This window comes from Camellia sinensis, chromosome 2 (genome assembly GCF_055761805.1).
Source record: "Camellia sinensis isolate YWXY chromosome 2, ASM5576180v1, whole genome shotgun sequence".
In the NCBI taxonomy this organism is placed as follows: Eukaryota; Viridiplantae; Streptophyta; class Magnoliopsida; order Ericales; family Theaceae; genus Camellia; species Camellia sinensis.
In genome coordinates, this window is record NC_138962.1 from 81,846,692 (window position 1) to 81,862,500 (window position 15,809).

Consider the following 15,809-nt stretch of genomic DNA (forward strand, 5'->3'; position numbering starts at 1 on the left):
TCTTCCTCTGGAATGTCAACTCTTGCCCCTAATGTTGCGAGGGCATCTGAAAACTTGTTGTCGGAGCGAGGCACATGCTCTATTTCGACCTTCTGAAATTTGTCAAGAAGCCTTTGGACTGTTGTTCGATATGTGGCCAAGGCAGGCTCCTTTAAGACGAACTGTCCTGAAACTTGCTTCACTATCAGCTTTGAGTCCCCCCGGATCCGAATCTTCTTGATACTGTGCTTCTCAGCTGCTATCAAGCCTAAAATAAGAGCCTCATACTCGGCTTCGTTATTCGAACAATGGAAATCCAGTTTATAAGACAAATATAACTTTTCCCCACTTTTGCTTGTAAGGACTATCCCGGTTCCTCCCTTCCCTCCGGCTGCTGCTCCGTCAAAGCTCAATGTCCAGAAGCTTTCCTCGGAAGCCATAGCTGCGTGCACCTCTCCTCTTAATTCTTCATTCACTGGTTCATAGTCACCACTTGGAAATTGGGCAAGGAGATCAGCTAAGGCTTGGCTTTTGATCGCCTTGGGGGCTACACATGTGATCTCGAATTCACCCAATGCTAACAACCATCTTGCCACCTTCCCGGTTAGAGCAGGCTTGCTGAGGAGGTATCGGATTGGATCACTTCTAGTAACAATCTGAATCTGATGTGCTAGGAAGTAATGTCTGAGCTTTTGGGCAGTGAATACCAAAGCTAAACAATGTCTCTCTACTGGAGTATATCGGACTTCTGCTCCTCGAATCTTCCGACTGATGTAATACACCGGGCGTTCTACTCCATCTACATCTTGGACCAATAATGCCCCTATGGACTTGGGGGTTGAAGTTAAGTACAACATTAGCGGCACCCCGGGCTGTGGGGCTATCATGGTCTGAGGCGAGGTCAAGGCTGCCTTGATTCTCTCGAAGGCCTTTTGGTGCTCCTGGTTCCACTCGAACTTGGCATCTCCTTTTAACAATGAACTGAAAGGGGCCGAGATCTCTGCAAGTGCTGGGATAAACCTCCGAATATAAGACACTTTCCCGAGGAACTTCTTTAACTCCTTCTGAGAATGCGGGGGAGGCATTGCTCTGATAGATTTGACCTTGTCTTCATCTGCCTCGATACCATGCCTATGTACAAGAAACCCGAGGAACTTCCCGGCCGTCACCCCGAAAGCACATTTGAGAGGATTCATCCTCATTTTGAATTTCTGGCACCTCTTGAATACCTTCTCAAGGTCTCGGAGATGGTCTTCTTCTTTCTTGGATTTCACCACTAGATCATCAACATAATCTTCCACCTCATGATGGATCATGTCATGAAAGATTGCAGTCATAGCCCTTTGGTAAGTTGCACCGGCATTCTTGAGTCCGAAAGGCATGACTGTATAGAAGAAGTTTCCGAGAGGTGTTCTAAAAGCAGTCTTTTCTGTGTCCTCTTCAGCCATCTTAATCTGATTGTATCCACTGAATCCATCCATGAATGAGAACATCTGGTGTCCCGAGGTAGTATCCACGAGGGTGTCGATGTGAGGAAGAGGGAATTCATCCTTCGGGCAAGATTTGTTCAAATCTCGAAAGTCTACACATACTCTGATTTGGCCATTCTTTTTTTTTACTGGCACGATGTTTGCTAACCACGTGGGGTACTGTATTGGCCGGATGAAACCAGCCTGTTGAAGTTTTTCAATCTCCTCCTTAATCTTCTTTTCGAGATCTGGATGATATTTTCGAGCAGCTTGCTTAATTGGCTTGGAGTTTGGGAACACATCAAGATAGTGGGAGACTAGGTCAGGATCTAGTCCGGGCATTTCCTTATATGACCAAGCAAACACATCTGAGTATCGGCTTATCAACTTTAACAACTGTTCCCGCTTTTCTGGGCTAAGGCTCGAACTTACGAATACCGGCCTCGGTGCATCTTGTCCATCACTCAGATCTATTTCGATAAGTTGTTCAGGCTGAGGCTTCGGCCCATCTTGCATACATTCTGGAGCCACTTCAGGCTTTATTACTATATCATTGTCAGGAGGCTCTTCTTTTGACTCGGAGTCGGTGACTGAAGAAACCGACTCCCCGCACCTTCATAAATAGTACACCATCTTGCCTCCTTCTCGAACTTTCATCACCTTTCGAGGAATAGGCGGACTTTCTGTTCTAGACATTGCCCGCTTACTTGATTCTGCCATCGGCTCCTTGTCATCTTTGATATCCTCCCAACGAGGAATTTTGACCCCTCGAGGCTTAGAGGTGATGGGAACTTCTTCGATAGCCAGTTCGGTGAAGTAGATGGCATCAGAATAATGAGCTTCATGGATCTCGAAAGGCCTTTCTGTAGCCTGAATTATCACCGTCTTCTTTCCCCATTTAGCCTTAACACACTGATGATAACTCGATGGTACAGCCCCATATCTATGCATCCAGGTCCTCCCTAGAATGATGTGATAATTTGCCTCAGAATCGATAATATGGAACTTGGTGGCCGAGCGAATCTCTCCAACGGCTAAATCAACAGTTACGCATCCGATAGTAACTCTCCTTTCTCCACCGAAGCCAGTGATGACTATCGGCTGCTTCACAATGCGTTCTTCAGAGATTCCGGCTTTTTCTAGAGTAGCGCGAGTCATAATGTTGATAGAGGCTCCACTATCTAGAAAGGCCCTTTTGAACTCAACCCCGTTAATAAAAACAGTCACATAAAGCGGGCGATTGTGAGAAAAAGGATACTTCCGATCAGCCTCGGAGAAAGTAATGGCACTAGATTGCTCTTTTGCCTTCCTCGGGATAGACCCCTCAGTCGACATGCATTCCTCATGGTGTGCCTCGGCTATATTAATGATAGACTTGGTGATTTCCGTTCTTGCCTCCCTGGAAAGTCCAAGCTGGTCAAAGAACTGCTTGAACTTTACACAGTCTTGCAGGGTTTTGGCATAGTGATCCGGATCTTTTTCCACTCTTGGAGGCTCGTAGTTAACCATCTCCTCGGTCTCCTCAAAATAAGATGCCACATAAACATGGTGTCCTCCTCTTCCATAGTATTCTTCTCCTCCTTCTGGATCAAAGGGAGCACTTCCATAGTAAACTTGCTCACCCTCTGGCTCGAGGATGTCGTCCAGATAACAGTCATCGTCATCGAGATTAGCGATAGCCTCGATCATTGGGCCTTCATAAGCTATCATAGCAACATTCTTGCCCTTGTCTCGGTGTTGAGGATATGGTTGTTCTCGGATGTCTTGAGTCCCTCGCTTTTTGAACCTCAATTCGTCTGCCTCGACTTTATCTCTAAAGATTTTCCTGAGAGTCCAACACTTCTCTGTTGGATGTTTCAATGTACGATGGTAGACACAAAATTCAGGGCTCTCACGGTCCTTTTTTGATGGCATTTCTTCAACATAAGGCAATTTTAGCTCTCCGTCAGCCACCCATTCCTTAACTAGAGCTTTCACTTCCTCGATTCCACATGGATAAGAAGCATTCCCCTTTTCACCATTATATTGCTTTCTTTTCTGGCCTCTATGACCTCCTCCTTGTGAATTTCGGGTATCCGGGGCAGAGGCAGCAGCAACGATAGGTCCACGAGATGACTTGAAACTAGTCTTGTAACTGGCTTTAAATCCGGACTCCTGAGCCTGAGGAATGCTAATGTTCCGAGCTGCTTCTATTAATGCCGAGAAGGTGGGCAGCTTGTGGTTAACTAGAAACATTTTGTACCTGCTCAATGCCCCTTCTAGACAAATTTGAACCAGATAACTCTCCTCAACTGCTTCATGACAATCCACGGCCTTGTCCTGAAACCTTTTGACGTAGTCAAGGATGTCTTCACTTTCTTGTTGCTTCTCTTTACACAATGTAAGTGTGGTCACCTTCTCCGCCACTTGAAAGAACTTGGAGTGGAATTTGTTAACCATTTCCTCCCAACTTCGGACAGAGTTTGGGGCCAAATTAACATACCAACTATATGCTCGGTCGGTGAGGGACTTAGAGAATTCTCTCAGTCGGAGGACGTGGTTTGAACCATGAATACCTAGAGTCTCGATGAATCGCACAACATGTTCTCGGGCATTTCCTTGTTTGCCGTCGAACTTGATGAACTTCGGCACTGTATATCCCTCAGGGTATGGATAGCTCAGCATCTCAATGGGGTAAGGCGGCTTGACGTCTGGATCAGGCAAAGAGGGTAAGGTCCTCTTGCCCCGTTCGAGATCGAACATGGCCTGCACATCGGCGAGAGTGAGAAACTGTTGAGGGAGAGAGTTTGATGGTGGTATTCCCGGGACTTGGCTTATGTACCCGAAGACTGAGCTAGGGGCGTCTTGGCCATTCTGGTGCTGCGAATTCATCATTGGTGAGGACATTTGACGATACTGGCCATCAGCGCCTATAGACAAGCCAGTTGGTGATGGGATATTGAATTGAGGCCCGTAAAGTCCACCGTACGGCGCCGCTATACCGGGTTGTGCTTGCAGATTTGTTGTCGGCACCAAAGGAGGCCCGCTTGGTGCTTGGGTAACATTTACTGGTGGCGTGACAAGATTAGGTACGGGCAGAGCTCCCTTTTGCGCCATCACGCTCCTTATGTTTTCCTGGACACCAACAGTCGCCGGAGCACCATTCATTACACTAGAAACTCCCCTAGTCACCATTGGATCTTGGCTTGGCACGCCATGGAGCCCGGGCATGGGCAAACTGCCGCCGTCTACTGTGGTTTGAGCATGTGTTACTGTGGCCGTGTTGCCATGAGCCATAGGCTGATTGGGGCCTACTTCTCCTTGGATTTGATTTTGCGCTCCGGCGAGAATAACTCCACCACCAGTTTGATTCCCGTTTGGCGCCGGTGCAAAGTTAGAACTCATCACCAACATGGTGTGAGTGAGATTCTGAAGAGTGGTAAGAATCTCTTGCTGAGTATTCTGAAGTCCTTGAATGGCTTCAAGCAAAAGTGGTTGATCTGGAGTCATGGTTCTGTCATCACCACCATTAGAGGATCCTTGTTGGTGAACTTCATCTTCTCCCGCCATTCTTGTTGGAGTTGTGTGGATTCCAGATCTCGTTGAGACCATTAACCAATCCGCCTCCCCAGCAGAGTCGCCAAAATGTAGGAGAGGGTTCAAGAAAGGAGTTGAAAAATTCGAAGATCTTCAAAGATCCTTGAAGAACAACTTCAAATTCTCTAGAATATGATGAGAGGCTTAGATTCTTCAATAATCTCAACTTAGGAACACAACAACAAAGGAGATGATGGAGATAAGAGATTGGGTGAAGAAGAAGGCAAAATGGCTAGAGAATAGAATAATGGCAAGGCTCTCCCATTGATCTCCCACTTTCACTTTCAAGGTTGATAATGGAGAAGGGAAATTAGTTCTTTCCCAAGAGTTAAAAATCTCCAAAATCCATCCATTGTAAAGCTATGGGTGGGTGCTATTTATAGGCACCTCATGATGTAGGATGGAGCCCATGTGCAAGGCACATGGGAGATATTCTCTCTAACCACCTTGTCCGAGGAGGTGACCTCTCCGAGGAGGTGACTTCTCCGAGGATGAGAAAACCCCGAAGAGGAGATCACTCCCTCGGCGAACCCTTCTTCTTAGCCACACCTAACCAATGATCCCCAATCATCCCAAAGGGTCAGGGGTAGTCCCAGAGGACGTCCTGCCGCAAAATATTGCCGAGTCTCATGGACCCCCCGGGGTCGTGCCACCTCGACCCGGGTATAGGCTAGTTTAACCGAAGAGTGAATTTATCTCCACTCACCGTCCTCGGGATCGGGTCCTTTGTTCGAACTCCATTACGCCCATGGTTCTGGTGCGTAGATCCCGGAAAGCTCCGAGCCCGCAAGTATTCTGGGATTCATTAACGGAGCGACTTCTAGATTGCGTCTGAATCCGTTCGAAGCCAAGTACTTCGGATCTCTAGATTCGTGGGTCCGAATCCTTTCGAGTCCGAGTGCCTCGGATCTCTAGGCTTGCTTAATACCTTTTCGAGTCCGGGCCCGAGTAAGTCTCTATGTTCGTGGACCCGAACCCTTTCGAGGCTTACAGCGATTCAATCCGTTTGATGGCGATAAATCTGGGCCCATCGATTCTTGGACTTGCGATAAATTCGGGCCCACTAATCTTGGGCTATTGGGCCTAAATAATTTAGTGGGCTCAAATTAGCCCCTCTTACAACTACCATGGTTAATAATAATATTTTGAGCAGTGATTAAAGGATCTAAAATTAGCGTTTTAATTTGAATTTTAGTGACGTGGTATAGAAAAAAAAAAAACAAACAAACAAACAAACAAACAAGCAAACATAATCACATTACATGGTGGGTCTTAGAGCATCCGTATCAAATTATCTAAAATCATTTTTTAGCTAAATAAGTGATACTGTTCATCAAAAATAGACTGTATCAGTCTCCCTACTGTTCATTGCTAATATACGAGCATTACAGTACCTCACTACAACAAGCGAGGTACTGTTCATCACTAGTTGTGTGTTATCGGACGTCTACCCGAAAGTTCGGCCAAACGTCCGGCCGGTTAACTGGTCAACGAAATTTCATTTATTTTATTTTTTTTATATTTCCTCCAATTTTACCTTTTGTAAAATATAAGAATTGTTTGGTTCATAACTCATCAATTTAATTATATAAAAAAAAGAATAACAAATATTTTAATATGATTGAATTAAAATAAGGAATTTGATATAATGGAGTCACTAGCTAAAATAGAAAAATAACTTTTTAAGTTATAATTTGACTAAAATTTTGAAGAGGCTGATGCTCTTACTACTGAGATTTCCAAAATTAGATAATATTTTTATTATAACATATATAATAATAATATCATCCCCACTTTCATTGATGTATAAATGATATTCAGGACAAAACTATTCATCAGTTGTTTCTACACTTTTTTGGTTCACTAATAAGTTTTTTTTTTTTTTTTTGCAGTGGAATGGAATCTCATTCTCCTCTCCAGAGCCAGCTCAAAAGACCATACTGCAACTGGCAGTATGAAAAACAAGTACCACCACTTTCAATCTATATGCTGCCTCAGCATCAACTCTATACATGTAAACAACCCTACAAGTTGAGATTTTCCATAAAAAAACACGGCTCAACCAACGATCCAACAGCCCAAAACGAGCCAACCTAGCCTTCAGAGATCAGGTCCAGACGGAAGATTTGTCATAGGAGGAAATTTAATCACCAGCATTGTTGTGGGTTGCGGTGCCTTTCTCTTCCAACTCCATTTTCTTGAGAGAATCTTGTTTCGGGCTTCAGCGGCCTTGGAGGTCATTGTTTCTTTTCCATCTCGATGGGCTTCTGGGGTTTTTTGAGGAGCATTCTTCTCCACAGTCAAGAGACTTCATGTAGTTGATTTTCTTTATCCTCTTTGCTGCCAATCTTTGGTGGGTTTGAAGATGGCAGATCATTGATATTCTCGTTGGAAGGTTGGCTAGAACCCGTAGTAATAAAACTAGCTGGAGATTTAATGGCATGAACTTTGTCAGACTCGATCTCTCAAATGGAGCTGAAGAGACCGGAATTTCAGAAAGGCTAGCTAGCGGTGTAACCACGGGACTATTTCTTTTTATATACCATGGAGAGCTTGTAAATCACCCATCAATTGTGCAAGCTTTAGCTCAAAGATTTTCCTGTCTCAACTTTGCTTCCAATCACAAAGAAATGGAGCTCAAGAAACTTATGTTATGTTATGTTTACTAGAACAAAAGTAGAATGGAATGGAATATTCCTTGTCTTCTTGTGATGAACTAAATACGACCATGGAGCAATTTGAAATGATAATTATGAAATCTCATTGAATATTTTAAAAATCAACCTAATATGTATATGGGAAATTTGGAGCGTATCATATGCATTCTTAATTATAATATTTGTGATTTTGGTTATGACATATTGTGTTATTAGTTTTTTTTTTTTTTGATAACGCAGATATCCCCAACCCTCTAGATTTTGGTTATGACATATTGTGTTATTAGTTATGTAGGAAAATATTTTCAAAAAATCAATTTAATGCAAATAAATAATAAAATGCCTCGATCACAACTGTTCTAACTTTTGAAAAAAATTTGTAAAAAATTTATTGCGAGGTTTTATTATTTATTTGCATTTAATTGATTTTTCAAAAATATTTTTCAGCAATTTTAAGATAGTGATTCACCTGTGCCTTTGGTGCTTGCAATTGATAGGCGTCTTGCCTCCAGGACACAATGATCATCCCACACAGAAACTGTACAACTTTTTATATGTATAGCGAATTAATTTGTGTTATGCACTCTCTTTTATACTTGATTATAACATATGTATGAATCTTAACACTTGTTTTCCAAATGAATGTCATAGGAATAGTATTTATAGAAGTATTTGTGACCATTCATAAAAGTTATGACTCTAGGGTCACACTTTTTTATATGAAGAGACACCATGAACAGTTGTACCCTTTCATTCAAATGGAGTCAATTATCATTCACTTCTAAAAATTTTCAACAAGTTATGACTCATTGTGATATTGATTATGTCATTATTTTGATTATGATCCAAGAATTCTTTGTTATACTTTGGCTAGGTTTGGCGTTCTCTAAAAAAGTTATAAAGTTAAAAAATCAAAAAGTCACTATCCTATTTAAGTCACATCACCTCCCTACAACATCACTTCAAACTCAATCCATATTTAATACAAAGTTAAAAAATGCACTTATTTAGATCGTTTTAAACAATCCCTTTATGTGATGTTTGGTTATAATTATTATTATTTTTTAGTTATGACTCTTACGATATTAAATTATGTCATTTGTAATAATCATAATTTACATATTACCCTACAACACTGCTACAGACCCCCACTGGGGGTCGACCCCCAGTGACGTGGCGCAACGCCATTCGCCAATTTTTTTTTTTTTGTTTTGTTTTTTCTTTCTTTCCTACCAATCACCCATAGCCACGTGAACTGGGGGTCACCCCGTACTGGGGTCCCCCGCATTTTCCATTACCCTACGTGTATATGGAACAAAATAATTCTTCTGCAATAAGTTTGACATGACAACTATAAATTAAGGAAGTAGTTTCGAATAGTACTTCTAATGACATAATTTAGGGGTTTTAATAAAATATAAATTTAATTTTGAACCAATCACATTTTTATTACTTAAAAAATAAAAAAAATAAATTGAAAAAAATAAATTGAGAGTTTTATGACATTTTTGCATTTAATAATAGTATAAATTTGTTTAAAAGTTAATTTGAGATAAATCTGATCAAAAGATTCTTGTTAGTCACTCCCTGAGCAAACATAACAGAATATTAGCGCATTGATGGAATAGCAACTGGTTTGTCCGCTAAAAAATATCGACCATGCTACGTAGCTCGAAACCGCGGCTCGAAATCGCGACTCGACACCAAAACGACGTCTTTTTGGTGTCGAATTTTTTTTTTTTTTTTTTCTTTCTTTCTTCCCTGGTTTTGTTACAGAACGAAGAAGAAGGGAGGAGGAGGAGGGAGGGGAGGGGGAGGAGGAGGAGGAGGAGGGAGGGGAGGGGGCCATAAAAACCGGTTGGAGGAGGAGGGGAGGCTGGGCAGATGACGGTGGTGCTGCGACGTCGGCGGGGCTGGGCAGACGACCAGGGCTGGGCGAGGCGACGGTCTGCTACGACGATCGGCGACGAGCCCTCTCCTCTCTCTTTCTCCCTCTCTCCTCCTCTTCTCTCTCTTTCTCCCCTCTTCTTCCATTTCGAGCCGTTTCGAGCTCGACTCTTTCGAGCTACGAGACATTTTCGAAAAAATATTCTGCCGGAATAGACACTTTGATCAACCTTCTCCAACACCACTAAAAATATAATTGATTTGAAGGTTGGATTGTCCTTTGGAAGTGTTTGGAAAATCAAGTTTGAGGTTAAAATAGTCTCAAACAATAAAAAAAGTTTTTTAAGCTTCCTTTGGATATATGAGTTGGATTGGATTTGGAGTTATTTTAGTTACAAAAAGACAAAATAGATTTTTTTACCTTAATAAGACAAAATATCACATCCAACCTATAATCATTACATTCTTTCTCTTACAAAAAATCTGAAAAAAACAAAAAATCATTCTCAAACGAGACCTTTTAACCCTACGTTAAAATAGTCAAAAAATCAAAAAACTCACTTCCCAATTGAGCCCTTAGTCTCAAATAGTACACTAACTCATTGATTTAAAATAAAAATAAAAATAAAAAATAAAAAAGACAGCGGCTGTCATTGCATGGACATTCTAAACTATGACCAACACAGTGTAAGAAGAGGCTACCATTGCCGTCCCACAAGCAATTAAATGATCATTTTGTCCCTATAGATCAATTTTGGAAAAAATAATGTTCGAGGCAAATTTATCATTCTAACCTCAAACATCATTTCAAACACATTTTTTAATATAACTAATCCAAAAATTTAACCCAACTTCCTAAACACAAAAACTAAAATAACCTATTAAAATAGTCAAAAAAACCAAAAAACTTAAAAAATAACCACTTCTTAAACACCCACTTTAACTGGTAAACACCAGTTGTGCTATTGCAGGAGAGAGAGAGGGGCTCGTGTGGCGCCATCTTGTTCTCCAAACAATGTGAGAAAATTTTCCCGCAATTTTTTTTTTCTGTTTTATTGTTTGGTTGAGATGGTCTTGGAGTCTTGTTTATGTATGTTTTTGTTTATTAATATAGTTGTTTCTCATGTTCTAAAAAAAAAAAAAACAAACAAACAAACAAACAAAGAAGCACAAGAACCAAAAATATTTTCCTTAAACAAAAAAAAAATATATATATATATATATATATATAATCATCATCTTGCAATATAATTGGCCAAACAATGGTTTTCTATAACTTCCATTCCACTCAGCAATTTGGATCACTACAAATACAAACTCTAAATAAAACTTTATAACAGAGAAAAATATATCACCGATGGCCATATGTAATTACATTGCTGAAATTACAAGCATGTAAACCTACCATGTTCCCTCTAGCAAAGAGAAACTGAACATCTTATTTCAATATCTGAAAAGAACTGGATTAAGAAAAAAAATATACTTTAAATGGGGAAAAAAATTAAATTGATTTGAGTTCCAAAACTAGGAATTACTGTGTATTTGGGGTTTGAATTTTTAGGTGTCATCGGCGTCTTGGCTAGGAGGGGATCCGGCAAGCCAACCCCACATGCCGCCCGAGCTCTGCCTCTGTTTTGCACTCAAGGCAGCTTGTTCAGAGGCAGCCTTTTGTCTTTGAAGAAGTTCGAGTTCTTTTTGTAAGGTCTCCATAGTTTGCAGCTTTTGGCGTAGCTCTGCCACATCAACCTGGTGAGCTCGTAAGTGTTAGAACTAAACTCCTTTCCATTGAAGACACTTTAAAGGAAACCACCAAAATAACTCATATCACACAAACCAACAAAATTAGAGAGCATTCAGTAGGTACGGTCCTTTCTCTTTGTTTCCTTCTTTGTTGGTGCAAGTTCAACTACGTATTGCCAAAAAAAATTAGCCGATTTTTTGCCTTCTTCCAATTTATGGGTGAAGTTTTTGGCTGAACTAATAACAATGTTTAAAAACGAAAGAAAAAAGAGAGCGACTGCATTCCTAATTTTACAACAACCAACCAAATTAACACGGCAATATTTGGCTTCATGGGAAAAAGTGGAGCAGTAGAACTTTGAGCTAACATTTTGTTTATAAAAAAATAAAAAGGAAAAGTAGGAGAAAGAAAACTACGAGTAAAAAGATTTTCCATTTTTCATTTGCCGTTAGGTTGCACAGAGGAAGAAAAGAAAATGAGAAGTAAAAATATGTCTACACTTCACATGAATCATGTATGCATATTTTGTGTATTATATACCCTTCACTTCCCAGGGATCAAATTAGAGCCTCTTTTAATTGCATAGAAGATTAGATTTAGAAGGTAATATGTGGAGCAAAAACTTTTAACATTAAGTAGCTACCTCAAGTTTGAAACACCTAGACTGCTCAGTAGCAAGCTGACCACGGACAGCTTGAAGCTCCTGCAATGTCAATTTAGATATATGTCATTGGAGTCTGACTGAAAGAGACCATCACCTTATGCATACGTGAAGTCCAATTTTCAGTAGAATAAAAAAGGGTAATTTAAGTAAAAATGCAGCTTCAACATGTGACAGTAGGTAAACGAAAACAAGAAAATTGGCTGATGAGCAACAATCTAACTTCAGAACTAGATGTGGCTGCCTTCTTAAACTACTGCATTTCTTGCGAAATCCACAAGCCCTGATTAATCCAATGAGTTAAAGCAAGTTTATATGGTTACTTTCAATATTTCACATTGCACCCCACCCCAACATAAAAAATTATTACATTTTCTCTTATTCTTCCGAAATAATGGAAAATCTGGTCAATGTTTTTTTTTGGTTTGTTTTGATAATCGGCTATCTGAACTAGCTTATGCGCACCTCGACTAATCCCGATGCCCTGAAATTAATGACCGGGCAAACCTAGCCCCAAGGTTTGGGATGTTTGGCTTTCATAGAATTTCGCCCTACGACCTCTTGGCTGGTAAAGCCCTTTGGTAGCCTCTTCTCCTACTAAGCCAAACCCTTTGGGGTTTCTGGTCGAAGTTTTTTTTTTTTTTTTTTTTCTTTAAAAATTTGAGTGTATCAAAATCTGCTACCTAGATAGTTCTAGCATGAGAAACGGGAATGAGAACATCTTGTTCTAAAAATAGGGAAGATAGGGGTAGGCTTGTTAATATCATACTATTAGAATTTAAGGTACTTCTAACATATAGTCTATTATTTTCAATTAATCATGTTTAAGAAAAATCTATAAGAATTATGGCCCAACTTTCTTCTTACATTTTTTCTACCCAAACCTTCACCTTCTTTAGATTTTAGGTCATTATCTTTAATTTTTTATCCTCCTAAGGAAATAAATAAGAAAGAGTTTTGGAAACGCTTTAGATAACTAAATTCACGGTTCTGAAATGAAGCGTATTATGTTTTGGAACAAGGAGGGGGAAAAATTAGGGAGCTTTTTCGGAGGAACGGCAAATTAAAAGGTTTAAAAAAATTAGGGTAATCTTTCAGAGGAAGTTAGTGTTCCATTTATGAAAAAGAGATGATGACATTTTTCCTACATTTCGCAATAAAATTCCATCAAGATTTATGAAGACTCAGAAAGACAATTTTTTCCTAAATATTTTCAAGATTTTGACATGGAAAAGCATTAAGGGTTTTAGTTGCAAGAAAACAATTGCAACATTATTGAAATTTCAATCATATGTTCAATTCTTAGTAGCAGGAAACTCCTAGGGGGGCCTCACTCCAGAACCTCAATCCCGTTCCCGCTCCCAAAACTCTTCTATAGGACCCCTGCTCCCCACTCCCGCTTCCACTATGTGCAACTGCTTAAATTGTCCAATATAGTGCAAACTTTGTTCATGTAAAATTAAATTTAAGCTTCATTTTTTTTTTTCCCCCCCTAAAACAAGCCCGTAAGTCGGCAAGGAGTGCCAAGGACAATAATCTTGTAACAAACAATCACCTCCCCAAAGAACATATCAATTAAATGCACACAATGAGTTACCTTATACAAATCTGTGTTTCGTGCCTCAGCTTCAGTTAACTCTTGTTTTAGCTGGATATACTGTATCCTCTCCTTGCCGAGTGAAGATTCTATTTCCTCTTTCTCTGCCTTGAGAGTTGCTAAAAGATGTTCATTGCTTTCTTCACTTCTTGTTCTCTGCATGACACTCATGAACGTAAGCAGAAAGGTGTAGAATGACAAAATGCTAATAATGACATGATTCAGAAGTTGACTAGCATCGGGAATAGGGCAGACTAAAAAATTTCCAAAAGGTATTGGTCACTAAGAAATTCGAGCATATTGAGCCTATTTAAATGGAAAGAGCAAACTGAATTTTATTTCATAAATCAAAGCTTATATTGACATTCTGAACTCGGACAATAAATTTGACAGTATAGAATTGTTGGTACTGATTTGGGATTTTTTTAATAAAAAAGAATTGTTCCCATATTTACATTCGGTGGAGGGATAGCTAGTGTATAATATGAAGATTTAAAAAATTGTCATGATATTGTAATCTGTTAGATGTTACACTTAAAAATCCTCAAACAATTGTCCCACAACTACACAAATAATGTTTACAAAGAATGGCTGTAGTCCAAATAAATTTAAAATTTTATATTAATTGCTAATTATCAGAAAGCAATTCTTGTTGTTTAAGAATCTTATAAAAACTCCACAAATGAAAATAATACAGTAATTTCCTGTAACAAAAACAATATGTGAAGTAAAGAATTTACGCATCCACTTGGATGCATATTGCATGGCAACTAGATATAATAGAAAATTCAAAGAATTGGGTACCAATGAGATGTTTGTGTAATTACAATACCATGGGCTCTGAATCAACATTGTCCATGACGATTTCCCTTATTTTCCCTTCTTGGCCTGTTTCAAACTCAGACTCCACATCCCTGGCATTTGTAGCATTATGAACAGCTGATACACTGTCAGGCACAGAAGTCTCCATCATTTTTGATTGCGAGGTTGATTTGTGACTCGGTTTAAGGACGCCAACCTGACCACAATAAATATGACCAAAATGAGGAGAAGAACATAGCAGAATAAGCCCAGCTAAAGCAGTTTAAGAATACTCTTGACCTCATTGTTGTACCGTCCATTGTAACCTCCAAAAGATATTAAAATGTCTTCACCATTGTAGGAGCTCAAGACCAAACTCAATCCCTGCAATAGAACATAATTGAATTAGTTACTTTTTACCATGTAATAGGCTAGAAATGAAGGCAATCTGTATTATAATGTTGAACATATCACGTCCTTTGAACTAAACCCAAACCAGAATTATTTATAAAGAGAAAGAATAACTGCAAATCTTTAATAATGATGTCTCTATTTCCATGCATGTGCGTCGCCCTGTCACAGTTAAAAAGTGCAGCAATTTGCAAGTAATGCTCTAATTGAGAGTATCAACAATCTATCAATTATTGTACCAGGGAAAAAAGGACCATAATTGAATCATTCTAAAGACTAAAGTATATGATGTATCCAGGTCATTCAATACCTAGCTTAATGGTTACTGAATATTTAAGCCTCGTAAAGTAAGACTAACACATTTCTTCTTAGGTACATCAGTAAGGCTTGTGACAACAGTCCTCCTGGCTGTTTGGTAACTAGTTACTCATAATGTTCAGCAATTACAAAGAATGAAGCACCATCCATCATTAACATAGGGATTAGTCTTGCATATCAAAATGCAAAAGAGAACAAATGTATTTTTCATTACCAATAATCCATAATTAACAAACGTAATTTTCATTAAACTTAAATGAAATATCTTCCACGGAACGGTAAGGATGAATCAATGTTTTCTTAAAATGGACCAGATTGTACCATTGACTGGCTGTAAACTCTCAAAAGAATCACTCAAAAAAAAAAATGTACTTTCCGAGAAGATCATTTGTACCAGCAGCCCACCAGATAAGCATCAAAACCAAGAGACAATTTATTAACCTGGTCCATTCAGTGGGGGCAGTAAGATTTCCCTCCATTAGTAAAGGAGGTTCATATTGCAGTTCTTTCCTCCTTCCAATGCCTTGTTAAACCACCCATCATCTAACATAAATACCACAGTATATCATAACATCTGGATTTAGTCCACACTTCATCAAGTTTTTGTAGTCAGTAACAGAATCAACCACACTACTAAATCAAAATACCAAAATCACCAAATCTTCAGTTGTTGATGCAGTAGAATAATAATGCAAGGAGTGTTCTCTTTCCA

At 39.4% G+C, this 15,809-nt stretch overlaps 1 protein-coding gene across 1 annotated transcript in view; it reads right to left on the bottom strand.

Annotated features, from left to right (window-relative positions):
- Positions 1 to 10,819: 10,819 nt before the first annotated feature.
- The window catches only part of LOC114285934 (acyl-CoA-binding domain-containing protein 4), a 24,986-nt gene continuing 19,996 nt past the window's right edge, over positions 10,820 to 15,809 (bottom strand). Inside the window, exons 14-18 of the mRNA XM_028229020.2 lie at positions 14,669 to 14,752; positions 14,400 to 14,585; positions 13,568 to 13,723; positions 11,953 to 12,012; positions 10,820 to 11,314 (exon numbers count right to left, since the gene is read on the bottom strand). Of these exons, the coding sequence (XP_028084821.2) occupies positions 11,126 to 11,314; positions 11,953 to 12,012; positions 13,568 to 13,723; positions 14,400 to 14,585; positions 14,669 to 14,752 (675 nt within the window). The 3' untranslated portion in view covers positions 10,820 to 11,125. The remainder of the gene's footprint in view (positions 11,315 to 11,952; positions 12,013 to 13,567; positions 13,724 to 14,399; positions 14,586 to 14,668; positions 14,753 to 15,809) is intronic.